The sequence below is a fragment of the Coturnix japonica genome, chromosome W (genome assembly GCF_054131305.1).
Source record: "Coturnix japonica strain WE chromosome W, WE-NBRP24, whole genome shotgun sequence".
NCBI classification, from domain to species: domain Eukaryota; kingdom Metazoa; phylum Chordata; class Aves; order Galliformes; family Phasianidae; genus Coturnix; species Coturnix japonica.
The window spans coordinates 31,751,046-31,778,316 of NC_140701.1; the positions used below are offsets into that span (position 1 = coordinate 31,751,046).

The 27,271-nt window shown below is 38.2% G+C and overlaps 1 protein-coding gene across 6 annotated transcripts in view; it reads left to right on the forward strand.

Moving 5' to 3' along the window:
- The window catches only part of LOC146754691 (zinc finger RNA-binding protein-like), a 127,592-nt gene that overhangs the window by 84,145 nt on the left and 16,176 nt on the right, over window positions 1-27,271 (forward strand). The window contains exons 4-16 of one of the 6 annotated variants that reach the window (XM_085527720.1): window positions 2,152-2,296; window positions 3,032-3,250; window positions 4,419-4,666; window positions 6,236-6,427; window positions 9,350-9,650; window positions 10,533-10,726; window positions 16,029-16,148; window positions 17,125-17,270; window positions 17,619-17,781; window positions 19,240-19,445; window positions 19,703-19,853; window positions 20,578-20,719; window positions 24,992-25,782. In XM_085527720.1, coding sequence (XP_085383846.1) covers window positions 2,152-2,296; window positions 3,032-3,250; window positions 4,419-4,666; window positions 6,236-6,427; window positions 9,350-9,650; window positions 10,533-10,726; window positions 16,029-16,148; window positions 17,125-17,270; window positions 17,619-17,781; window positions 19,240-19,445; window positions 19,703-19,853; window positions 20,578-20,719; window positions 24,992-24,999 — 2,235 coding nt within the window. In that variant the 3' untranslated portion in view covers window positions 25,000-25,782. Of the gene's footprint in view, window positions 1-2,151; window positions 2,297-3,031; window positions 3,251-4,418; window positions 4,667-6,235; window positions 6,428-8,199; window positions 8,519-9,349; window positions 9,651-10,532; window positions 10,727-16,028; window positions 16,149-17,124; window positions 17,271-17,618; window positions 17,782-19,239; window positions 19,446-19,702; window positions 19,854-20,577; window positions 20,720-24,991; window positions 25,783-27,271 lie in introns of those variants that run through there. The other 5 variants (XM_085527716.1, XM_085527717.1, XM_085527719.1 and 2 more) reach the window with 5 other exon arrangements.

Genomic DNA, 27,271 nt, shown 5'->3' on the forward strand with positions numbered 1-27,271 from the left:
TCTGCAGTGTTACTGTAGGATCTAAGATTTAGACTTTCACACAACAAGCAATGAACTGATGTTAACCTCCAAGTAATTTTGTGAACTGCTGCTGAGAACAATAGTACTGCCTTGACTCATGCAGTTTTTCAAGTAGCACATGGTAAACCATGTCATGGAACTGACTGAATGTTTCAATTAAAAAAAAAAAAAAAAGAGAAAGAGAGATAGAAAGAGTTCCCTGATTAGATTCCTGGGTGCCTAACTTTTTGTGGCTACAGATTGCCACAAAAGAGAGCTGTTTCTCTATTTTCATCTTGCCCTGGCTTCTGTTGACATTTGCACTGAATCCAGCAGTTGCCAGTGTTTGGATGAGTCAGTTCAAGAAAAATTCCACAGAAAACTAACAAATCAAAAAAGGAATGGCTTTCTATAAGATTAAGAGGCTAAGTTAAAATTCCTTGCTTCTGCATAGTTATGATGCAAATGCAAGGTGGGATCATTGCAAGGCTGTGAGGAGAGACGTGTTGGTACCTCAAACAAGTTCCCATTCTTGCACTGGCTTAAATATAGTATGAAGCAGTCTGTTAGTGAACTGTATTTATTCTCAGTTCAAAAATAAAGAAACTTGCAGTATAAATCAGAGTGCTACATTAATTTTACAATTTGAAGATATCAGTTTGTAGAAATTATCTGGGAACTTTGTAACATGCGTTTACTCCTGTTCAGATTTTTGAAGAGAGTGAAAAGTTGGAGTTTTTCCTATCTATCTAGATTCACATAATGCAAGCATATATGCACATCAGTAACTCTAGCTCATTGGTTTAAATCAAACAATTAAGATGCAGATAGAGGAGTTCTACATGACTAGGTAGTTTTGAGTTGGAAATGTGAACTTTATTTGTATTTTTATCAGCTTTTTTTCTACATTAGCATTTGTTAGTCCAAGTCTTCAGTAGGTATCTCTAAGCTAGTGTGTTTATACACATAATTTACCTAATTTTTTTGGCATGGCTCATATTTAAAATTTGCATTTACTCGTGAGACAGAGGATGTTAAATAGTACATCTTTCTTTAACATATTGTCATAAAATTATCAAGGCATTATACAGATTCTAATTAGTATTTTTGTTTGGACTGTACTGTTGCTGTATTTTATCAGTTCTTTTGTACAGATTTTAAAATTTGTTACATATGTTAATGAATTTTAACATAGGAGTTCTTCCAGTTGCACATATACTCATAGTTACAAGGTAACTAATAACTAGTCAGTTATTGGATGTATTCAGACAGTAAAGAGTATCCCTTAAATTTAAGAAAAATAATTCCACTTTAATACAGGTTGGGTGGAAATTCTATTGTTGTATTTATTAGAAATAAAAATAAATTTTATGAGTAGTTCATATGTAGCTCATGCTGTTACCCATCAGTTTGTCAGCAACTCATACTTTACCATAAATAAGGTAAGGATGGGAAAATATGTGTACATGCGTATAGTGGTTTCCAGGCTCTCCATTTTCTAAGCTTACTAGCCATCTTTTGAGTTGTGAATGTATTGAATGGGCTACTCATCTTGCCCTTCTAGACTAGTTGTGGTTCCCTAATGGAACAGTTGATATTTGAAAAAAATGAAGAAGACTTTAAAAGTATAACTTCCATATTCTAACAAATATAACCAGAAAAATAAAAAATAAAAAAATTATTATGGGATTTTTAAGGCCAACATAGGGTGATGATTGTAAACTTCTGACTTTATTGTGGTATTGTGGAGATGTATATTGTTTTTTCCTTTGTATTTTATAGGAATTTAATAGAGTCACTATGAAAAATTCACAAAAGTAGTTGCTTTTCAGTTACAAAATTAATTTGGAAGGGAGAATGATTTAAAAGCATGAGATAAATTTTATATTAAGTCTGAAAAACTTAATCAGGTTTGTCTTCAGGCCTGTAGCATTTGTAAACAAATTTAATTTCTTTAATGTATATATGTGTATACATTGTCTCTGTAAGTAAATCTTATTGTGTTTGGTTTTTTTTAAAATGTTTAATGTAGACTACAAGTAAATATATTGTTGTTGATTTTTTTTTGACTTTGCTAATGATCTTTATTACTCCAGATACATATTTTAAGGAGAAATTAACTTTTTTTTTTTTTCCTTTTTTAATTTATAGGATTCCTATTCTTATGTTCGATCTACTGCCCCAGCTGTAGCTTATGACAGCAAACAATACTATCAACAGCCGACAGCAACTGCTGCAGCTGTGGCTGCTGCTGCCCAGCCTCAACCTTCAGTAGCTGAATCATACTACCAGACAGGTGGGTTGCATGCTCCAAACTTCTAACATTATACATTGTGAGTACTACCTCAATACCTTAAAAAAATATGTATTTGAATATATGACATCGCCCAGATTTATTTTTTCTTAGCTTTCTCATTTAATCCCTGTCAATGTGTAGAACAATACACTGCATCTAGAAACTGAATGATGTTGGACATTCCTGAAATTAACTATCTTTGAGTTTTAGAATATTATTAAACATAATCAAAACATATTTCTAGGCAAACCTTTTGCTGATTTGCCTAAGCAAGTTTGCCAAATTAGGTGCAAATAGTCAATGGTAAGTTCAAATGATAATATGGTTAGATTTTGTTTTTGCAGTTCTGTAGTTACTTAATGTACGTACTTCTTTAATCATTGGTATTGTGACTGCTACAAAGCATAAAATAATTTTATGTTAATATGAAGATACAAGTTTAAATGTACTAATGTGACCTGAGACATCGTGATACATAACTACAACTGAGTAAAAAACAAACAAAAAACAACCACCTGAACAAACAAACAAACAAAAAAAAACACCAAAAAAAAAACAAAAAAAAAACAAAAAAAAACCCCAAAACAACAAAAGGAACCAACCAAAAAAACCACCACAATTTATTATATTTATTCCCCAGAATATCATTAGGCATTGTTAGCATTACTTAATAGGGTTTGTATTAAATTCAACTAAAGCCTATGTTTGTACACTTATATTTTCGTTCCTATTTAGCTCCAAAAGCAGGATATAGCCAAGGGGCAACTCAATATACCCAAGCCCAGCAAACACGACAAGTGACAGCTATAAAACCTGCAACCCCAAGTCCAGCAACAACTACTTTTTCTATATATCCAGTATCTTCTACTGTGCAGCCAGTAGCAGCTGCAGCTACTGTTGTTCCATCCTATACTCAAAGCGCAACGTACAGTACAACAGCGGTTACTTACTCTGGTAAGAACTTTGCATTTTATGCTGCTAGGATCTTTGCAATTGGAGATTAAATAATTTAAATACTCAGAATTTTAGCGTTTTCTTTTCTGTTACATCATAGTCTACCAAGAAGTATCAACCAGCTACATCAAAATATTTTGCCAGTATAATGATTTATCTTTAAAAGAGGTTTGATGCTTAAATATGCCTATTTCGTTACATGAAAATATACAAGGTACTGGCGTAGCCACGTGCACAGTGTTTTATGACTTACTGTAAGGTTTGGAGAGAAAAGATGAGGGAATACATCCACACAAATATAATTCAGAGAAATTGCAAGGGAACATGATGCCATCAAACACCAACTGTAGAGAAAGGGAAGAGCAATCCAATATAAATCTTGTAAGCTTGGGTTGTGTAAACCCAAAATGGGAGAAGAATGGATGCTAAAAAAAGAAGCAACAAAACCTTTCCTTTAATTTTAGATTTATGGCCAGACAGTGATCACCTGGCATATCATAGCTATGTTGAACTAATTTTGTTTCTGTTTAAAAATTGATTTTAAAGGGATTTCTTTGAAACAGAGCGATTTTAGAGGATTAAAATGGTTGAACCAGTAGACGTAGAAAGTTTATGGGAAAACTGGCTCAAAGGAATTAAAGCCCAGTTTCCTTGATTTATTCAATTTTGATACTAGAAATCAAGGAGCACATACCTAAGATATGCTGCAAAGGTTTCAGTAGGCAAGCAGCTTTGCACAAAAAACAATTTAAATCATTGGAGTAGAATATAATAGTATAAGCTGTTGTCTTTTGTACTCATGTATTTTTCCCCTCTGAATAATCTGTCATCTTCTTCATTTTGAATATTGAACAGTAAACCTGGTTTTGAAAGATGGCTTACTTCAACAGACCTCAAGAATTTTCACATATTCTTTAGTAATCCTTTGATATATCCAACAACATAAATGTGCATTTACAAATATTTCTGATAAAAGTGGTAGGCTATGCATTTGTGTACTGTGAAGCACCAAGAAAAACAGACTGCGTAACAAGTTATCAATAAATTGTTTATTTCCCACTCTGCCCCTCCATCTCTATTATGCAGCATGCTTACAATTAGTGTGTTATGTAATCGATGCTCGATGTGCAGTGATGTAGCATTTATTTTGTTTTATTTAATCTTTGAGGTACCTCTTATTCTGGCTATGAAGCTGCAGTGTATTCAGCTGCATCATCCTATTACCAGCAGCAGCAGCAACAACAGAAACAGGCAGTGGCAGCAGCAGCAGCAGCAGCAGCAACAGCTGCTTGGACAGGGACCACCTTTACTAAAAAGGCACCATTCCAAAACAAGCAACTAAAACCAAAACAACCTCCCAAACCACCCCAGATCCACTACTGTGATGTTTGTAAGATCAGCTGTGCTGGACCACAGGTACCTGTATTATGTAATACTCCATAACATTTCTTCAGCTAAGAAACCTAATCCCTTTAAGAATATGTGAATTTTTAAGGACCTAATTCTGAAATTTTACTAAGGGAATAATTAAATGAAAGTGTGTGCTATTATTGATTTACTATGAGAAGCTGAAAAGATGCATCCTATTAGCTTGTACAGAGAAAGATCAACTATACTTCAGACTCCAGAAGTATTCTAAACTTTGAATTTGATTTGCTGTTTTAGCACGCAAACCACTCAGAAAATACTTGCTTTCAAAACCACTGAATTATACCAATTTTGTTTATGGTAAACCTGAAAAATCTATTCCTCATTGTATTCCATTATCCCAGTTTAGTTTCACAGTGGGTACAATCATGTAAAAAGTATATATCAATTCATGCACTTTTGTGTGTTAGGATAAACAAATCTTTAACTAAATCTATCATTTCCTCATTGTCTGCTCTCTAGGTTGCCAATGTTGGTATAAGAGTGAATCTCCACTGCATTTCATTTTCAGCATAGCTTTATGTACTGCCTTCTTTTAAACCCATTTTTGTAGTTCTCAGAATACACTTAAGCACCGTCATCATGCAGGCAGACTGAGGAAAATTCCAAATCAAGACTAACTCAGTGCAGCGCAGGAAACTGCAACTAAGATGCAGTTTTGTGATTATATCAAGTTTTCAGTACCAATATCTTTTGAACAGTACTTGATTGAAGAAGTGAGGAGGTACGGGAGGAAAACTCAGATTGTACTACCTCTAAAAATGGAATTCTCTTGGAGGAGATGTGTTGCAGAGTTATCTCTAGATCTAAGGCCATGACAGGGGAACAAACCCAAAAGGAGATAAAAGGGGGGGGGAAGACAAAAAAAAAAACAACCTACCCCATCTTTCGCAGCGCAGCTGGCCCCCAGCCCCAGCCTGTGGCTAACAAGGCAAGGCACTTGCAGGCCATGCGCTCCAGAGAAGGGTAGGGAGATAATGGATGGGTCTTAAAAGAAAAAACAAAAAAAGAAAACAAAACATACACACAACAGCAACCATCTGAGGAGGAACGATAACTCACTAGAACCAATTAAAAAAAAAAAAAAAACACAAAATGAGAGTGTGCAAATGAGAGGTTTTAAGCTAACAGACTGCATGGGAAACACGTGCTTTTCTCCACGGCAAACCGAGAGAGAACGAGCCAGCAGGAGCGAGGGATGTCCCACCAGGAGCTCCGCCTTTTGCAGGACCTCTAGGAATGCTGCTCCTCCCCTCTCCTCTGAGGACCCAAAATAAGCAGTCCACGGAATCAGAACATTAACTCTTTAACTCCCACTGTTTTATACGATATTCTAATGTGGAATATCAACAACAAAATAAATAAATAAAAATCACAGCAAGACAAAAATTTGTCTTACAAGTAGCCTGCTTATGCATTAGAGCAAATCATAGAAAAGAAACGTTAGCATAGCAAGTACTTCTTAAAGCATATACTTTATTTTCTATACTACATGTATTAATATGAATGATGAACATACACTATAAAGGCAGCTGTATGTATTATTTATTTAAACAGACTTATAAAGAACATTTAGAAGGCCAGAAACACAAAAAGAAAGAAACAGCATTGAAAGCTTCCCAAAACACCAATAACAGCAGTACTTCTGCTCGTGGAACTCAGAATCAGTTGCGCTGTGAGCTTTGTGATGTGTCTTGTACAGGAGCAGATGCATATGCTGCCCATATCCGAGGAGCCAAGCATCAAAAAGTAAGACTTCTACCCTTGTTTTTGTTACATAAGTCAGACATACTTGTTTCCCCCCCCCCCCCATCTTTGAGGAAAGAAAATGAGCAGAAATGATATAATTTTCTTTAACAGGGTTCTGCTTTTTGTTTGAAATATATAACTAAAGTTACTATTAGATTGTGCATTTAGGGGAGAAAAAAGAAAGATACTGCCACTGCATCAGTAAGAAAAAATATTTATTTGGAAAAGTATGAAAATCATGGGGTTAAGAGATAAAGTGAGTAAAAAAAGTCAGTAAGAACATGAAGTAGCGCGCTTATCCCCCTTCTTTCCAAGACTTCTGTTGATTGTTGTCTGATGCTGTGAAGTTCACAGTACTCTTTGAAATAGTGTAAGCTGAGTCATTGCCAACAGGTAGGACTGTTGCATATTACTCCTTGACATATCTTGCAAAGAAAACTGGTATATAGGTAGAAAAAACTTCATGCCATGGAGTTATCTAGATCGACCTATATCCATAATGGGGGGCAGTAGGCCCGTGGGCCCCCAGCCCCCAAAAATGGGAAGGGAAAAGGGTAGGGAAATGAAAGCTAGGCTCAAGGAAACAAACAGAGCAGCAATCTAAGAAGGAAAACTTATTAACTAATAAATTAGGCTAATATACCAAATAAAATAAGAGAGAGAAGCTTCCAAAAAGCCAAGAAGCTTAACTTCAAAATTGAAGGCACACAGCTTGGAAGTACACTGTACAATCATTTGGTAAACAGAGATTTAAACCAATGTTTTGTGAAGAAAAATTATTGTGACAGAAAGATAATCTATAATAAATGGAAACACTCACCAATTTTGAAAGCTTGTAGTAAACTCCACAAAAGAGCAATCTCCAGAGAAAAATTTTCTTTCTTCTTGGCAGTCAGCCCTTAAATGGGGTCTAGGAGAGGTGGAGTCAGGCTCCACCCCTTCCAGTAGCACAGCTGAATTACCTTCACCTGTTCTCCTGAAGCTGACTCATTGCTTGCCTCAGGTGGTTAATCAGTGGTTCAGTCTGTGATCAACAGTTTCCTATACACACACACACACACACACACACACACTGCCAGGCAGTGAGAGCAAGTGTCATTTCTGTGACGTATTTTCCTCTCTGACCATGAGGTCCTCTGGGACATGTAGTTCTTCTCTGTGCTCCACATGATGTTGCAATGTGGAATACCAATAGCAAAAATTACAAAACCATGGTACTTTATAATGAGTGTCTTTGGAAGACCCCAACGCAAGAAGAATATTGAGCTGTTGGAGCAGGTCCAGAGGAGAGCCATGAAGATAATCAAAGGGCTAGAACACCTCTCCTATGAGGACAGGTTGAGAGAGCTGGGTCTCTTCAGTCTGGAGAAGAGAAGGCTCCGGTGGGAACCTTATAGTGGCCTTCCAGTACCAGAAGGGGGCCTAAAGAAAAGCTGGGGAGGGACTTTTTAGAAGGGTATGTAGTGATAGGACAAGGAAGAAAAAGTTTTAAACTGGAAGAGAGTATAGACTAGATATTAGGAAGAAATTATTTACTGTGACAGTGGTGAAACAGTAGAACAGGTTGCCCAGAGAGGTAAATGCCCTCTCCTTGGAAGTATTTAAGGCCAAGCTGGATGGGGCTGTTAATAACTTGGTCTAAAGGGAGGCATCACTACCTATAATAGGGGGGTTGGATCTAGATAATCTTAAGGGTCCCTTCCAATGCAAACCATTCTACGATTAAAAACAAATGTTGTAAATTAGATAGACTTGTATAGTGTTCCTTCTTTCATAAATGCTTTAAGTTATTAAATTTTTGGTTTGTGTCCTGTAATTGCATAGGTATATGGTATGTGGTATATATTGTTCTCATACATTTGGATGTAGCTTTCTCTTTCCTATAGTTTCATAGTTTCGTGCGGGTTGGAAGGGACCTTAGAGATCATCGAGTCCAGCCCCCGGAATTCGAGCCTCTGTGTAGCAGAGCGGCACTTCTACCACCTGTGCCACAGGGGGGATTCGAACTCCGGGCCCCAGTGTTGCAAGGCGGCATCTTTAACCACTGCGCCACCGGGGCACACAAAAGATAGGCACTAAAAACTAAGAAGTGTATGTATATTGTTGTACACATGTTATCGTTGTCTAAATATGTTTGCATTAAAGGTGTGTCTTGCTGACTTTTTTTTGCTACTTTGGAATCTTTCCCAATCTTTAGTTTTCATTTTGTATGTTTGGTTTTTTGAATCACTTTGCATTTCTTTCTCAGGTGATGGTCAGCTGTCACCAAATGTAGTATTATTTTATCTTTAAGCGTTACTTTTAAGAATAAGCATTTATCTCTTTGCTTTCTATGAATTCTAAAGAGTACTGAATTATACCTCTCACATGTTCCTTAATTGTCTCTACAGATGTGCTTTTTTTAAAAAAAAAAAAAAAGAGAGAGAGAGAACAACAATGTTTATCTAAGGAATCTCATCAGTTTTGCTATGTAATATTCTTAAAAGGTAGTGATTAAAAGATACAGTGTTGTTGAATTTGAATTAAATGACTTAATTACAAGTAGTATTTGGCACCAAAGCAGTTTAACGTGCTACTGTTTTTGAAGAGAAGAAAAAGCAAGCAGGCAACAAAACAGAGACACTGAATCAGTTTGAGAAAAATACATCCTTCTGTTTTACTACCTTGTTAGTTTATTGACATTCTGTTTTCATCCACATAACTTTTGGAGTATATGTCTGAATTTGTAATGGAAATAAACAGTCTGAGATGACAATGACAATTATGAATTTCCTTATTACAGATGACAAAAATTTTTAAATGTCTTTTTTTTTTTTTTTTTTTGCTAAGATCACTTCTTAAGACATAAAAGCTATTTAGTTATATTGTTGTGGTATTTTGTTGTCCCGGGGAGATTATATGAATTTCTCTTTATTGTTATAGGTAGTAAAATTGCACACAAAACTTGGCAAACCTATTCCTTCAACTGAACCAAATGTGGTTACCCAGGCTACTTCCTCAACATCCACATCTGCTTCCAAACCAGCTGCCTCTGCTTCAAATATGGCAACTAGCAGCAGTACTGTGAACTCCTCTGTTGCATCCTCTCCAGTGAAAATTCTTACTCCTGTGGGAAACACATCACTTAACATGACGTCCAACAACAAAACATCTTCAATCACTGCTAATGTAGCTGTAAAGAAAATATCTACACCAAAAATAAACTTTGTTGGCAAGTACAGAAGTCAGTCTTTAACCTATTTTTTAATGATCTTAGCATAAATGTATTTAGTTAACCATGCATGAGTAACTCTGTTGTGTATGAAAGAATTACTGATAGACAAAAATAAAAATGCATATAAAAGTTTTGCTTCACAATTTTATGTTTTTTTTCTGTCCTGTTGTCTCCACCTGACCTTTCTTCATAAGAGAGCTTTGGTTTCTTATGTTGTAGCTGCTGGATTATTACAGTTTATACTATAGCTGGTCCTAATTTTAGTTTGTAGCCTGGGCCATTAAGGCAGGTTGGCAGTTGGTAACTGGGCGACTGAAATATCCTTGTAGCAGTGAAAGTATAACATGGAAAGTTTTGAAATGAGTGTGACAGACTTTCAGAGATGAGAAGTAGCTGTTCCAGAATAAGCTATCCTGCTCTTGAAGGAAAGACCTATGCAGTTGCAACAGTGAGAGCACAGTGCTTTTGCTGATAAAAATACTATATGGTTTTTAAGTACTTTTTTTTTCAATCATTTACAAAAACAATTATTTGATGATAGAAAGAGATTATTACAGTAACTTCAGAGTTGTTCCCTTTCAGTCTCTTCTGAAAAAGCATGAAAATGAATAATGAAAATTGCACTTATATAAAACAATAGTTTTTCATGCTAAAATAAAAAGCTAATATTAAGTGTTTAAATAACTTGAATGTTTTTTAAATTATTGATTAAAAAAGAACAAAAATATAAAAAACATAACTTTAAATGTTTAAGTTTTGACTAGTTTTAAAAGACTTGTAATACTGTGACCAGAACATTGACACTTGCAAATAAAGTCTTCAGTCTGCGCATCATACGTAATCATTTTCTCATTTTATGAAAGTTAAAAATTTATATGTTTTGATTTGTAGGTGGTAATAAGCTTCAGACAACAGGAAGTAAACTAGAAGAAACAAAATCAGCTGAAAGTGTTAAAACAACTCCTGTTGCCACAATACAAACGCAAGAAGTAAAACCAGACACAGCAACTGAACCACTGACTCCTACAACTATTGCTGCCTTGCAAAGTGATGTCCAACCTGTGGGCCATGACTATGTGGAAGAGGTATTGATATGAAAAATCGTTGGTTAACTGTTTTGGTGAAAAACTGTTAATCGCGAAAAAAGTCATTGAACCTGGAATGGCTTGTACATATGTTTACATTTTTGTATTGTGTATGTTTGTTTTGAGCTCAGTGGGGTGTTCTTCATTTTGGTAGCATGAAATGTGGACTAAGTCTATAGGATCACAGTCTGATGTGAATTTTTCATTATTTGCAGGTTTGCAATTATTAACTTCAACTCAATATGCTCAGGTTCAAGTTTAAAGCTGTGTGTTTGGAATGGAAGAACTCTGTTCTTTCTCCATTGCCAAGCACAATAGTGGAATTGAGTTTTAGAATCACAGAATCATTAACATTGGAAAAGACCACTAAGATCATCAAGTCCAACCATCAACCCATCTCCAATATTGCGCACTAAACCACATCAGTCAGTACTACATCTACACCTTTCTTGAACACCTTATAGAATCATAGAATGGCTTGGGTTGAAAAGGACCACAGTGATCATTTAGTTTCAACCCCCCTGCTATGTGCAGGGTCACCAACCACTAGACCAGACTGCCCAGAGCCTCACCGAGACAGGCCTTGAATGCCTCCAGGGATAGGGCATCCACAGCCTCCTTGGGAAACCTGTTCCAGTGCGTCACCACTCTCTGAGTGAAAAACTTCCTCCTAATATCTAACCTAAACCTCTCCTGTCTCAGTTTAAAACCATTCCCACCTCCAGGATGTTGACTCCACCACCTCCATGGGCAGCCCATTGCAATACCTCACCACTCTTTCTGAGAAGAAGTTTTTCCTAATATCCAACCTGATCATGATTTTTTTTTAATTTTATTTTTATTTTTTCCCCCAGAGTCTCTTAACAAAAAGCTTCTTGTTTCAAGCAGGCCAATCTTTTTCACCTCTGGCTCATCTTACGGCACAGGGGGACAGCTGGTTCCTGTTCCTTTAAGACTTCCTTCTTGAGGGAAGTCCAGCCTTCCTGGACCCCTTTGCTCTTCAAGACTGACTCCCAAGGCATTCTCCCAAAGAACACCCTAAACAATTCAAAGTCTGTTCTCTTGGAAGTCCAAGGCAACAGTTTTGCTGACTTCTTCCTCAGCTGCTTATAGAACACTTTATCTGTGTCTTCATCCTAGTTGGGTAGTCTATAACAGGCTCCTACCAGGATGTCAGCCTTGTTGGCCTTCCCCCTGATTCTTACCCATCAGAACTCAACAGTATAATTCTCAGTATTGAGCTCTACGATATCAAAGCACTCCATAACACAGAGAGCTACCCCACCATCCCTCCTTCCTTGCCTATCTCTCCTAAAGCACTTATAGCCCTCCACTACAGCTTTCCAGTTATGAGAATCATCCCATCATGTTTCAGTGATGGCAACTAAGTCATAGTTTTCCCAACGCATAATGGCTTCTAGATCATCCTGTTCATTGCCCGTGCTATGTGTGTCAGCTGGCCTATTGGTTTCACCCCTGACCCTGGCATACTGCCCCTAGGCTCATCCCTAGCAAGCCTGGTTTTATCCCTTTCCCACATCAAACCTACTTTAAAGCTCTCTTAGCCCCACCAACTCCTGGGCTAGAATTCTTTTCTCACTTTGACCCAGGTGGACTCCATCCATCACCATCAGGCTTGGTGCTGAATAAACTGTCCCATGATCAAAAAAACCAAAATTCCTTCAATGGCACCAGCCTCTTAGTCATGTATTGATCAGGTGGGTTTTTCCACTCCTCTCAATATCTTTCCCTACTACCAGAGGCATCGAGGAAAACACCACCTGAGCTCCTGTACCATAAATTAACCACCTCAATGCCTTGAAGTCCTTCTTAATTGCCCTTAGGCTTCTCACTCCAACCTCACCACTGCCTACCTGAAATACCAGAAGTGAGTAATAATCAGAGGGCTGTAGCAGACTAGGGAGCTTCCATGTGATGTCCCTGACCTGGGCCCCAGGGAGGCAGCAGACTTCTCTGTGAGTAGGGTCCAGTCAACTTATCAGGCCTTCTGTTCCCCTCATAACAGATTCGCCTATCACAGTGACCCTCCATTTGTTCTTAGCCGAGGCTGTCTTGAGTCATGGGGTTGACTGCCCCACGCTAGACAGACCTCTGGATGGGCTTTCTTCACCTTCCTCACGTACCAGTCCTTCAAGTCCCAGGGTCTCATACCTGATCACAGAATCATAGAATTGCTGAGGTTGGAAAAGACCTTAGAGATAATCAAGTCCAACTGCAACCTAACCATACTACCCTAACTCTAACAACCCTCTGCTAAATCATGTCCCTGAGCACCACATCCAAATGGTTTTTAAACATATTCAGGGATGGTGACTCAACCACCTCCCTGGGGAGCCTATTCCAGTGCTTAACAACCCTTTCTGTAAAGAAGTTTTTCCTGATATCCAACCTAAACTTACCCTGGCACAACTTGAGGCCATTTCCCCTCATCCTGTCACATGTCACCAGCCCCGCTCTTGCTGTAAGCACCTTTCAGATATCAGAAGAGATCAATAAGGTCTCCCCTCAGCCTCCTCTTCCCCAGACTAAACAGCCCCAGTTCCTTCAGTCACTCCTCATAGGGCAGTCTCCAAGCTGTTCACCAACCTTGTTGCCCTTCTTTGGACCTGCTCCAGCACCTCAATGTCCTTTCTGTATTGAGGTGCCCAAAACTGAACGAGGTACTCAAGGTGAGGCCTCACCAGTGCTGAGTATAGGGGCAGGACTACTTCCCTAGTCCTGCTCACCACACCATTCCTGATACAACCCAGGATGCCATTGGCCCTCTTGGCCACCTGGGCACACTGCTGGCTCATATTCAGCCGACTGCCCATCAGTACACCAAGGTCCCTTTCCATCAGGCAGCTTTCCAGCCACTCCTCCCCAATCCTGTAGGGTTGCCTGGGCTTGTTGTGACCAAAATGCAGGACCTGACGCTTGGCCCTATTGAAACTCATACAATTTACCTTGGCCCATAGATCCTAGGTCCCTCAGTAGGGCCTTTCTCCTCTCTGGCAGATCAACACTCCCTCCCAACTTGGTGTCATCTGCAAACTTACTGAGGGTACACTCAGTCCCCTCGTCAAGATCGTTAATAAAATTTTTAAATAGAAGTGTCCCCAGTAATGAGCCCTGGGGGACACCAGACCACCAACTGGATTTAACTCCATTGACCACAACTCTTTGGGCCTGGCCATCCATCCAGTGCTTCACCCAGCAGAGCATGCGCCCATCCAAACTGTGGGCAGCCATCTTCTTCATGATGATGTTGTGAGGGACAGTGTCAAAGTCTTTACTGAAGTCAAGGTAGACCATATTAACAGCCTTACCTTCATCCACTAAGTTTGTCACCTTGTCATAGAACAAAATAAGGTTTGTCGAACAGGATCTACCATTCGTTAACCCATGCTGATCCCCTCGTTGACCTTTAATTGGTCCATGATGGCTCCTGAGATTATTCATTCCATAACCTTCCCCAGCACTGAGGTGAGACTGATAGGTTTGTAGCTACCAGGATCGTCTTTCTGGCCCTTTTCAAAGATGGGTGTCACATTTGCCAGTCTCCATTCTGCCAGGACATTTCTGGTTAGCCAGAAGAATGCTGAAGAATGATGGAGAGTGGCTTGGCAACCACATCTTCCAATTCCCTGAGCACTCTAGGGTGCAATCCATCTGGCCCCATGGACTTGTGAGCATCCAGTTTTTGGAGCAGGTCCAAAACCATCTCATCATGGATTATGCAGGGCCTATTCTGTTCCCCATCCCTATCTACCAGCGCAAGGGGCTGTATGCCCAGGGAATAACAAGTCTTACTATTAAACACTGAGGCAAAGAAGATATTAAGTACCTCAGCCTTATCCTGATCCTTGGGGATGGTCAGCTCCTACACCTTTAAAATTACTTCCTTAAAGTATTCCCAGCCTTCCTGGGTTCCCATGCCCTCCAAAACTACTTCCCAAGGGACACTCTCAACCATGGTCCTAAAGAGGCTATAGTCTGCCCTCTGGAAATCCAAAGTGGCATTTCAGCAGTTCTGCTGACTCCCCTGTGTGGTTCAACAAGGATCAAGAAATGTAGCATCTCATGATCACTGTGCCCCACACAGCCTCCAATCTTTATATCCCCCACAAGACCTTCTCTGTTAACAAACAGCAGGTCCAGGATTTTGCTTCCCATTGTTGGCTCCTTCACCAGCTGTGTCAGGAAGTTATCTCCCACACATTCTAGGAACCTCCAGGACTGTTCCCTATCTGCTGTATTATAAATCCAGCAGATGTCTGAGAAATTGAAGTCCCGCACAAGAACAAGGGGGAGAGACCTTGAGACCTCACCCAACTGTCTATAAAGTGTCTTGTCCTCCTCTTCATCCTGGTTGGGAGGCCTGTAGCAGACTCCCACAATGTCAGTCTTATTGGCTTTTGCTTTTATTCTGATAAGCTCTCAACCCTATCATCACCATCATTAATTTCTCATCATTAATTAATTTTCCCTGATATGCAAGGGGACCCGGGAAGGTGAGGTAGACTGGGAGCAGGGCCACCTGCCACCAGGTGTCTGTTTCCATTCCTCCTTGTCTCCCAGGTCCCCTCCTTCTGCCTGGTGGTGAGAGGGTAGGGGATCCACAACAGTGTTGCCCTGGTGCCTCTCTTGCAAGGATGTCAGGGAGTGGTTACACCAATCTATTTCCCTTTCACGCTCCCTGATGCTTCTTAATTTTTCTATCTCCTCCTTTAGCTGTGTCACCAGGCTGAGCAGGTGTACACCTGTTCACACTGCACACAGGTGGTATTCCCACTACCCCCCCGATATTTGTGCCAGGCTCAGTCATTCTCTGCTTGCCCTGCCTGTGCAAACTGCTGCACCATGCCCTACTGACATGCCATGCCCTGTTTGCACATCCTAATCACAGTGCTCCAGGTCACTGTGCTCCCTAGGGGCTGCCTTTGTATGTGCAGGGATTTGGCCATGTCACTTCCGGCCCTACCTGCACTGTGTCAGAGTCTTCTTTCATCATGGGCTCTGCTCTTCTCACTTGGAAAGGAGTGGGGAGTTCCCTTGCTCTCCTTGTGCTACTTTTCATGGTTTTCCGCCATGGTTTTGCCTTTCTGCAAAGCATGCCTCAGTGTGAGCTTCCGCTCTTGAAGCTGATCGATCCACTCAAGGTCTTTTAATTTGCCTTCTTTCATTTATGGAGTGAAGTTTTTAGTGCACTGAGATGAATAGACAGTATCCACTGTCTCTGAATTAATTTCATTTTAACATCAATTTTGGATTTTAAAAATGTCATAATTTTATTTTCCAGGTAAGAAATGATGAAGGAAAGGTGATCCGCTTTCACTGTAAACTTTGTGAATGCAGTTTTAATGATCCTAATGCCAAGGAGATGCACTTAAAAGGGAGGCGGCACAGACTTCAGTATAAGGTTAGAAGAAATGCTTATGCTTCTATCTGAAAATCCACCAGGTGTCAGCAGACTAATTGCATGGTCTTACATTTAAAGAATAGTCAATGCAAGTGCTAGGATTACACATTACATTAAAAAGTTAAAGAAAAACATTCACCTTATAGTTTATTTTCTTCAAAGTATAGCTTTTAAAGAAGTAATGTAGACTGTGAAAATGCATTTTAATATTTTTAATTAATATTTTGAACATTGCTTTTGGGAACATTTGCAACATTAAAATATGGTACAACATGCAAGCAACAGTAGGTTCTTTTATGTTGTCTTCTACTATTTTCAAATGGTGTAAAAGAGTAATGCTTAATGTTTTTGGCAGAATAGACCACATAAACCTTTTATGAAGACATTTGAGAAACAAGTGTTTGATATTTTTTCAGTAATGAACAGAGAGAGCCCTGTACTGACATATGGTCTGCATTTTGATTATTATAAAATTATGTAGGAAGAATCTACTGTGATCACAGGAAATAATAATGGACCTGCATAATTATGAAAGGGATGAAAGGAAATATTTAATAGAAAAAATGTATTCAGTAATTCATAATTATGTGTCTGTAAGAGGAATCCTTCAAGAACAGTATCAGGAAGCATGCAGTAGTTGAGAGGAAATGTTTCTTTTTTTCAGGCTACAGAATAGTCATCCAGCTACAGAATGAGCAGCAAATTACTTGCTGTTGCATGAAGTATTTTCATCTTAAATTGTTTTAATCCTGATGCAGGTGAAGAGGGAATACATGCTGTTTGTAATGTTATTTCTTTAAAATAGTGGACTCGTTTCTTCAACTGTTCATTCAATGTAGTTCTAAAACTGCATTTTATTACCCTTGATTTTATTGTAGACAAGTAGTGTGCGTTAAAGATTCCAGAAAAACTGTAACATTGAGATGATGAGAGAAAAAACAACATTTCATTCTTTTTATTTATTTTTTTTAACTAGAAAAAAGTAAATCCAGATCTACAAGTAGAAGTAAAGCCCAGTATTCGAGCAAGAAAAATTCAAGAAGAAAAGATGAGGAAACAGATGCAGAAAGAAGAATACTGGAGAAGGAGAGAAGAGGAAGAACGCTGGAGGATGGAAATGAGGTAATGCATTTGTATCAATAAATGAGACAAAGCTGCAGTCATTAATCTAAAACTAACTGCTTCTGTAGTTCGTTCTTTTGAATGTTATGGGAACTCTACTGTCTTGTTTTAAATTAAATTGTCATTAAAACTTTGAGGTTTTTCTTTATTAGTGTTCAGGTCCTCTGAGGAATGTAGACTTACTAGAATTATTTTGCTATACACAGCCTCATTTTTACTTATTTTCTGGAGTTCCCTAGTAGTTGCACATGACTACTAAAAAGAAATTAGTTAAGACATCTAAGAATTCATTTAGAATACTTGGAAGTACTAACAACTATGTAAAGAAAATACTTTGATGCACTTCAGACGATATGAAGAAGACATGTACTGGAGGAGAATGGAAGAAGAGCAGCATCACTGGGATGATCGTCGCAGAATACCAGATGGAGGATATCCTCATGGTCCTCCAGGACCTCTCGGCCTGCTGGGAGTTAGACCAGGAATGCCTCATCAGACCCAAGGACCAGCTGTGAGTTTCTTGAGGAGGAAAAAAATGAAATTTTGCTTACCAGGAGGCACAGTTAAGGACTATGAATCATTCAGTGCTGCATTGTCTCCAGTGTTTCTTAATAAAATATTCGGATAGTGAATAAAAAATTATATGCAATGCAACTGTCATCCGAAATAAGTCAACTTATATGACAAAAGGGTGCCTCAAAGTCCGATTATTCTGAAACACAAATCTTTATGGATCTGTATATTATTTTCTATTTAATTGCATTATACAGTGTTATCTTCTTGATGATTAAAAATCCCTTCCAACCCAAACTATTCTATTATTCCATAATTGTAGACAAATAAATGGGTAAAAAGTGGTCGGTTCAACAGTCTCAGAGGATAATGGTTAGTGGTGGGACCTACTCTACCTTGAGAATGATAACAAGTGGAGTACTACATGGGTTTATCTTGGGATTTGTCTTATTAATACCTTATCAATCATCCAAAAGTGATGGAGCATGTGCTTGTCAGTTTCACAGCTGACATGAAACTTAATCAGCTTGGGGTGAGAGAAGAGTCTATGCCCTTGAGTGCAGAACTGCCATCTAGATGGACCTTGGCATGCCAGAGGAATGGGCTGACACAATAGAATTCTCAAAGACAAATCGCACTGATGCAGGCTGGGGAGTGACAGTCTGGGTAGCAGCCCTACTGAAAGGGACCTGGGGAACTTGGCAGAGAGCAATCTGAACATGAGCCAACAGTGTGTCCTGACAGCAAGAAATTCCAACAGCATCCTGATCCAAATTAGGAGCATAATCAGTAGATGATGGAAATTGATCAGCTGCCATTAGACCCAAACTGTAATACTGCATTCAAATTGGCTCTTTATAGCACAAGAAAGACTTTGATTAATCATAGCAGTTTCAGTGTCAGGTCACCAGACTGGCTGGGGGCTGCAGCATGTGTGCTGTGGAGAGAGACAAAGGCATGGAGAGATCTTCACTAGGTCCTCATAGCCTTCTAATGCCTGTGCCTTATAAAGACACAGGCTGGGCTTTTCACAGTGGTGAGACAGTGCAAGCTGAGGCAACATAGATTCACACAATTTGATCTTATAGATGACCACGTTTTGCACAGGAAGTTGGTCTATAGACCTTTAGAGGTCCCTTCATATTTGAATTCTTCTTTCTATGAAAGCAACTATAGATACTTTATTTTGCAGCAGTGAATAAGTATGCAAGTATTCCCTGATTGGTAAGAATACATTAGATATTAATGTGAGGAGCACTTTGGATCCGTAGCTTTCATAATTGGTTTTATTTTTATGCAGTTCATATTTCTTCAGACATGATTGTTTGTGAGCAGTGTAAGATGTTAAGGACTTCTCAGTTCATGTTTTGTTACATTTAAGTGATTTGAGGTTTGAATATTCTGTGAACTTTGAAGTGTACCCACATTTCAAAAATATACTTGTTCCTCCATTTAGCCTCTACGCCGCCCTGACTCCTCTGATGACCGCTATGTGATGACCAAACATGCAACAATATATCCAACAGAGGAGGAACTGCAGGCAGTCCAAAAAATTGTTTCTATTACTGAGCGTGCTTTGAAACTTGTTTCTGACAACATGACTGAACATGAAAAGAACAAGTGCAAAGAGGGAGATGATAAAAAAGACAGCAGTAAAGACAGGTATTTTTATCTTTTAAGAAAGTAATCTTTTGTTTCTAAAAGTCATTTAATGTTTTTGTTATTTCCCTTTTGTACTTTCTCAGTGACTTCCAGGGATACTTTTCTATTTAGGTTTAGATACAGCAAATTTTGATGAGGATTGTGGCCTCAAGAGTAGATGGAATATTCCAATTTTATTTCATTATTCTGTCTTCAGGATTAATTTTAAGGTTTTCATGTTATTCTAATGCAACTTCTAACTATAATTTACTTCACAGAGCTTTGAAAGGAGTTTTACGGGTAGGTGTTTTGGCTAAAGGTTTGCTGCTCCGTGGAGACAAAAACGTCAATCTTGTTTTGTTATGTGCTGAGAAGCCTTCAAAGACGTTACTCAGCAATATTGCTGAAAGTCTTCCCAAACAGCTTGCAGTAAGTAGTGTTTAGATTTTATTTTTTTATTTTTTTATTTTTTGTAAAGATGCAGTTTATTTAAAAAACAATCTCTCTTCAAATCACGTCTTCAGGACTGACTGCTGCATTTCATAGATCAGGTTCAGTTTCTTTTCATTTTGAGTGTTTTCTTCTAAATTCAGTGACCATGCTGCATGTTTTGCTTTCTGTATATTGTGTATTTAAAAGTGTCTAGATATGAATGCTAGTGCTGTTATATAAATCATCCTTTAATAATATTATGTAACTGGCAAATAAAAATGATCAGAGGAAGATGTTCTATTGCACAGTTACTGCAGTGTTATAGGAAGCCTACTGCCTGAAGGTCAATGTTATCCATTAATTTCACTCTGTTTCCAGTATATATGCTTTGTAGTTCCACAACTTGTGTTATGTAATTTACTTTGTATATGAATTTCCTTATGGATAGTTCTTCTTTTGAATGCTTGATGACTGCTGTGTATTTTTATTAATGTTTTGGTAACAGGGTGTAAGTCCATATATCTCTATATACCTATATGTTTATATTTATATATATATATAAATTGCATATACTGTGGCTTCTTTGAAAATACAAGTATCTGCTTCATATAGTTATTACTGCATTTCTGTCTTTCTCTTTAAAAGACTATGTTGATGTCCATTTTCTTCTCCATACAATTCTTGGTCATGTGCTAATAGAAATCTGTTTCCCATTATTTAGGTAATAAGTCCTGAGAAATATGATATAAAGTGTGCAGTCCCAGAAGCAGCAATAATTTTAAATTCATGTCTGGAACCCAAAATGCAAGTTACTATCACACTGACATCTCCAGTCATTCGGGAGGAGAACATGAGGAATGGAGGTTGGAAAGTTGTTAAAGATGTTAATTCTTTCTTATGTATTTTTATATGTTCATCTATTCTGCTTAAGATGGCATTAAGGTCCTGGAAGGTAACATGCTGGCACCGCTAATACTAATTAAAACCTTGTTTTTCAACAACCAGTCTTGGTAAACAACAATTGGTTAAAATAAATGCTGATATTATGCATTTATTTTTTTTTTAAATTCTAACTTTATGTCCAACCTCAGCTTTCTGGAAAAGGTACAAACTTGACTAATTTTCCCTCTCTTATAAAATTACATGGAGAACTAACAATTTTATCAGAAGTGTCTATAAACTGGCTTTCTAGGGCAGTCTTGCCCTAAGAAAAATTTTTTATCTTTTTAGAAAACCAAATCACATGGTTTTGGATTTAAAATGGATCAGTATTACCATCATTTATGCATTCCAATGATCAGTGGCACTTAAAATGCACTTGTTTAATACTTTTGATGGTGATAGTGCTTCTAACTTGAAAATATTTTTTCCAGCTCTCTTGAGGTTGCTTTTGAGTCTGGAGTGCTTTTTGTGAGTATATTTAGACTCCTGGTTTTACAATCAGTCTTATATCCAACTGGCAAACTGACTAGTACAATAAGAAACAGCTTTGTAATTGAAAGTTGTAGCTTGTAAATCAGTTTAAGTTTCTGAAGTCTGCAGTTTCTCTGGTGCCAGCAGTGTTGCTTTAGGATCTATTATTTAACACTTTCAAAGCTACAAAAGCTTTTAAACAAACAAGCATGTCTGCAGTACATTGTTTTTCTGGTTTATGGGTCAGATAAAATTAACATATGTTTCCTCTTAATCCTGTATTTTAATAGTTGAAAGACATCATGGCAAACAGGGTTCAGATGTTTGACCATGAAACTACAAATAGGGAATCTGAGGATATCTTAATGCCTCTCATGCAGACTGAAAAAAATGTATGTATTTATGTATACATGTGCTTGTGTATAAATCTATTTATATAAACCAATTTTTTTTTTTTATTTTAAATTTCATCTCATCTTTACACGTTCTCTAAAATATTTCAGGTTTTTATAATGCATTAGTGAATGATCTCTACCTGTGACTAGTGCATCATAAGCAAACTGTGTTAACAAAGTCATCCTGCATAATCAGAAACAAAATTCTGAAGATTTGTTCTGTAATTTGGATGACTTCTGAAGAGCCTTTGAGTGCTTTGTACATGATTTTTAATCTGTGCATATCATACCTAACTATAAACTTTTTGTATGTGTACTGTCACACCCAACCAATATTAGTTTTTTGGCAGTCTTAAGTGTAACATGACTCTTGGTTTGTCTGTGCTGAATCAGACTTTGCATATTGCTTACCTTCATAAAGACTACTTTCACTTAAGAGCTTTGATTATTAAATTAGATTAATCATTAGAAGAAGTTAACCTAAAGCACCATGTTAATTTCTTTAACCATAGAATCATTAATGAACTGTGCAAAAGTGCAGTATTGATTTTGCCACAATACTCAATTGTTTTTGGCCTAAAATTTTATGATACGGACTAAAATTAAATTTCAAATGCCTACAATCAATCCCTTAATTTATGCCTCCTCGGTCTCTGGCCCACATATATGTCACGTCTCTTCCTTGATGGCCCGAGGTCTCATGGGTCCATCGAGCTAGAAATAATTCACCCTTATTCTGCTAGTCCAAGTCTATTTGAGCCACCTCAATTCTGTCAGCTTTATCTACCTGATGGTTGTTTTGTTGTTCTTCAGAAGCCCGACTCTTGGGAACGTGTGCATCCACGTGACGCACCTTTAAAACCATATCTCTTGCTTGGGCAGAAATGTCTTTCCACAGTTCAGCAGCCCAAATAGGTTTGCCCCTCCACTGCCAGTTATTTTGTTCCCATTGCTGTAACCACACCCATAAGGCATTTGCCACCATCCATGAGTCAGTATAAAGATAAAGCTTTGGCCACCTCTCCCGTTCAGCAACATCAAAGGCCAGCTGGACAGCCTTTACCTCTGCAAACAGACTTGATTCTCCTTTACCTTCAGTGGCCTCTGCAACTTGTCGTGTGGGGCTCCACACAGCAGTTTTCCATTTGCGATGCTTCCCTACAATACAACATGATCCGTCAGTGAACAGGGCAAATTTCTTTTCATTTTCTGGTAGTTCACTGTATGGTGGTGCCTCTTTAGCACGTGACACCTCTTCTGTTGGTGATGTCCCAAACTTTTTACCTTCAGGCCAGTCCATGATCACCTCTAAAATTCCTGGACGATTGAGATTCCCCATCCGTGCTCGTTGTGTAATCAGTGCAATCCACTTGCTCCAGGTGGCATCAGTAGTGTGATGGGTGGAGGGAACCTCTCCTTTGAACATCCAGTTCAGCACTGGCAGTCGAGGTGGCAGAAGGAGCTGTGTTTCAGTACCAACTACTTCGGAAGCAGCCCGAACCCCCTCATACACGGCTAAGATCTTCTCAGTTGGAGTGTAGCACTCTTCAGACCCCTTATACGCTTGACTCCAAAATCCCAGGGGTCGGCCTCGGGTCTCTCCTGAAGCTCTTTGCCACAGACTCCAAGTGGGACCTTTCTCTCCAGCAGCAGTGTAGAGGATGTTCTTCACATCCTGTCCCGTCCGTACTGGCCTTAATTTCTCAGGGTCCCTCAGGTGTTCAAGAGTGAAATCTCACGACACTGCGGGTCCCCACGCTTCTAAGATTTTTCCTAAACATTTCCATATTCCCTGCCCGTCAGCGTTCTCTGGTTTTGGAAAAGACTTCCGCATAGAACGAATGTAGTGGTGCACATACATTGATACTGATAACATGAACACTAACTCGGTTTTCCAAAAATGTGCGGCAATCTGAGAAGACAGCCTGGAAACCGGATTGAACATCGTGGTGTTTGTAAAGTTAGCTGCTGTGAAATTAGCAATTGTGAAATTAGCCACTGTAAAATTAGCTACTCCATCTGGGATATAAGTGTCAAAATTCAAATTATACCACATTTCATATAGGTACCGGGCAGGTGTCTCCATCAGTGCCCTTACTTGGTTGTTTAATCCATATATTCCATAACAAGAAATCAAAAAATTAAGAATGGGCCAATAAGTTCTGAAGAGGATGATGGTTTTGAATCCCCTGCGCTGTGCTCCTAAAATAAAGAGCAGATTCACAGCTGGCACTAGCTGGCAGGCGCTGTAAAAATTAGAGCTAGCTAGCTGTGCTCTGAGAGAGAAAGAAATCCCTTTGCTTTCTTTACAAAAGCAAGATAGCAATGCTCAGAGTTTACAGCTACCCCTGAATGTTGACAGTCCGCCTGGACTTTCAAGGTCACGTTCTCAGTGAGCAGCTACAAAAAGATAACACTCCCCTAACGAAGCTAACGAAGCTCTCTAAGAGCAAAGAGATATTCGTTATAAAAGCTAATAAACAGCAGTTTATGCCCGCATTCTCCACCAAAATCACGGGTTACCTAGATCTACCTGTGCCCGTGACAGGGCCCCCGGCCTGAAAGGGAAGGGAAAAGGGGAATGGGAAAAGAAAACAGCCGCGGCAATCTAAGGAGGAAAACTTATTTTACTAAATATGATATCGGAATACAAGAAAACACAATATAATACAATATTATTGAGGCTAATAAATCGAACAAAACAGAGAGAGATAGTCCCCAAAAACCGAGAGGCCTACTGTGAACTCTAGGCGACATGGCTGGAACGCTTCCCACTCTCCAAGAGTCTGAGAGAGAGAGAGAACTCCAGCCTGGGAGTGAGATTATATATGTCCTCATCCCGTGACTTATCTCTGACCACGAAGTCCTCTGGGATACGTAGTTCTCTTCTGAGAGCTGAGTATTCGGGACGTTGTTATTGCATGGAACTGGAGTATGAACTTTTTAATGATCCATACTGCACATGATGTTATGATGTGGAATATTGACAGTAACATTACAAAACCATGACACTCCTAAAGGAAACATATCTTTACTTTTGTCTGATCCACGTGAGTTAAAATGTTCATTCTGAGTTTATTCACTGTTGAATGCAGTGCTACATGTAGGCAAGCAAAATCAAGTTAGATTTTTCTGCAAGACAGTGAGCAGTATAAAACGAATGTGCAGTAAATTTCACTCTTGAAATGAGAGAAAATAGAAGATGGTATTGCAAATTATTGCAGCAAAGAAGGCCTTATGAAGACTGTTGATTATTTGCTGTAAAATAAACTGTGTATTTGTTCTTTTTTTTTCTTACTGCATCTTCTCATGCTCTTTGTCTTACAGTGGTTTAAAGTTTTCGGTTTTTTATCTTGCTTGGGGAGCCAGTTCAGGTGATAACGAAGACTTTACTGAAAGAACCAGTTTGAGTACAGAGGAGACTGAGACTTGCACATCGAGTAGAATAATGTGTGATGTGTAATAATCTCATTACATGATAAAAGGCTTAAAAAAAACCCTAACAACTGTGTGAAATTATATTGCTATTTCATAGCTACTCTTCCTTACAGTATTGTGAGTTTGATAGTTTAACAAATCTAATATATTTGAAGTTCTTTAACTCCTGCTGTGGAATCTTTCCTTCAGTAAACCAAGTGTACATATTTAAAAACACATATATGTATGCACTTGTGTTTGTTTTGTTTTGTTTTATCATTAGATAACAGCCCTGGTCCAAAGCCTTCTAGCAGAGGGACTTGATTCCTGTCAGGTGTTGTTGCCAAGACACTGGAAGGATTTTTGACCAAGGTTTTCTAAAGCTTGGTGTCACACCTGTCATACTTTACAAAAGAGGGAGTTTGGATGCATAGTCCTAGCATTTACTGTTACTTGGTGTTTTATTTTTGTTTTGTTTTGTTTTTTCTTTTTGTCTTTGTGTCTTTCTAGAATTAAGCAGTGTTCACACTAGTTTTGAAACAGTTGACTGGCTAATAAGTATTTCACGCAATAAAATTTAACAAAATGTATATACCTGTTAAGTTTTAATGAAGAAATAGTGTGGACATGGCATGTCTACCTGAAGATTAACCCCTTATATGTAAACTAGTAATAAATATGGTATATAGGGTGAGAATCTGTGATTGTGTTTTGTAAATTAATTCATTTTTGTGTGTTAGCTTAACAGGGTGGTAGGATTGGAATCTGAATTTAGTTAAATAGTCTTTAATGGGTTAATCCTAAAATGTGAAAGAGGTGCAAAAATCCACAGATTAAATATTACAAGAGTTTACTTATTTATTTTTTTTTTACAATCATTATATTCTCAGTGCAATAGAGGTATCTTAGAAATTTCTGACATTCATAGTCTTTTTAACTTTCAAAGGTATTTGTATGTTTTCTAACATTCTAGCACAGTTTAGATTGACATTTCCAGAACTGAACAAGATTCTCTTCTGTGCACTTTCAACATAATCGTTTTTAGAAAAATGATTTTCCAAATTGTCATTTTTCAGAGCTAGAAGTCAAGTAAGGGGAGTTTCAAATTATGTAGTGAATTATTGTGCTAAAAGTTTGCAGTGTCACCTAATTGCATATTAGTTTTAGAAGAATGTAATTAATTGACTGATGAAACTACTAGGCCCAACAAACCCATATTTTTACTTAAAATTTCTCAGTCTTACTTTGCCATTTGTTTTCCTTCTGTGGGTTTTCTCTGAGTGTACCTAATATCTGAGTGTCTCTAATATCCAAGTTGTACTCATTTCATTAATTATCTTACTTGGCACCTCTCTTGTATAGATTTGATTTTGTTTTGTGTGTTTGGGCTTGTTAGTTTTAAATGATACCACTTTAAATGTCTTCATTTGCACCGTAAATGCCTTGTTTTTTCATTTCAACTTCAATGTATGATCCATAAGTTTGAGTATCTATGTGAGAAGATGTGTTCTTCTCAACATGGTTCTTATCTTGAAATTCTTCTCTTTTTAATTCTGTGCAGAGCAATAAGAATATTATATAAAAATGCCTAAATCTGAATGTAGTACTTTAGTTTAAATTTAATTGTAATACTGGAAAGTTGTAGCACTGTGCTCGTATATAGCTTTTTAGCTCACAGTAAATTATCCTACTATTTATTTTACATTTGTTTATAAGTAGGTGGCAGGTAGAGAGCTGCCTCTGCAGCATCCCTACAAGTTGCTCCATGTTGACCTGTTTCTTTTGCTATTTGTCATGGAGTTATCTAGACCAATCTATGCCCGTAACATGGGGGGGTGGGGGAGGTGCAGTAGGCCCATGGGCCCCCTGGCTCCCAAAAATGGGAAAGGAAAAGGGAAAAGGGTAGGGAGATGGGAGATGGGCTCAGAGAGAAAGGAAAAAAAACAGAGCGGTGGCAACAATCTGAGGAGGAAAACTTATTTCACTTATTTCACTAACTATGATATTAGAATGCAAGATAGCACAATATAATACAATCTAGTTGAAACCGAGGCTAATAAATCAAATAAAATAAGAGAGAGAGTGACTTGCGGAATCAAACTCTATAATCCAAAGATGGATTATTGTCACGGGTTACTTAGATTTACCTATGCCCGTGACACTCTCCGAGAAGTTCGAGAGAAGAAGGAG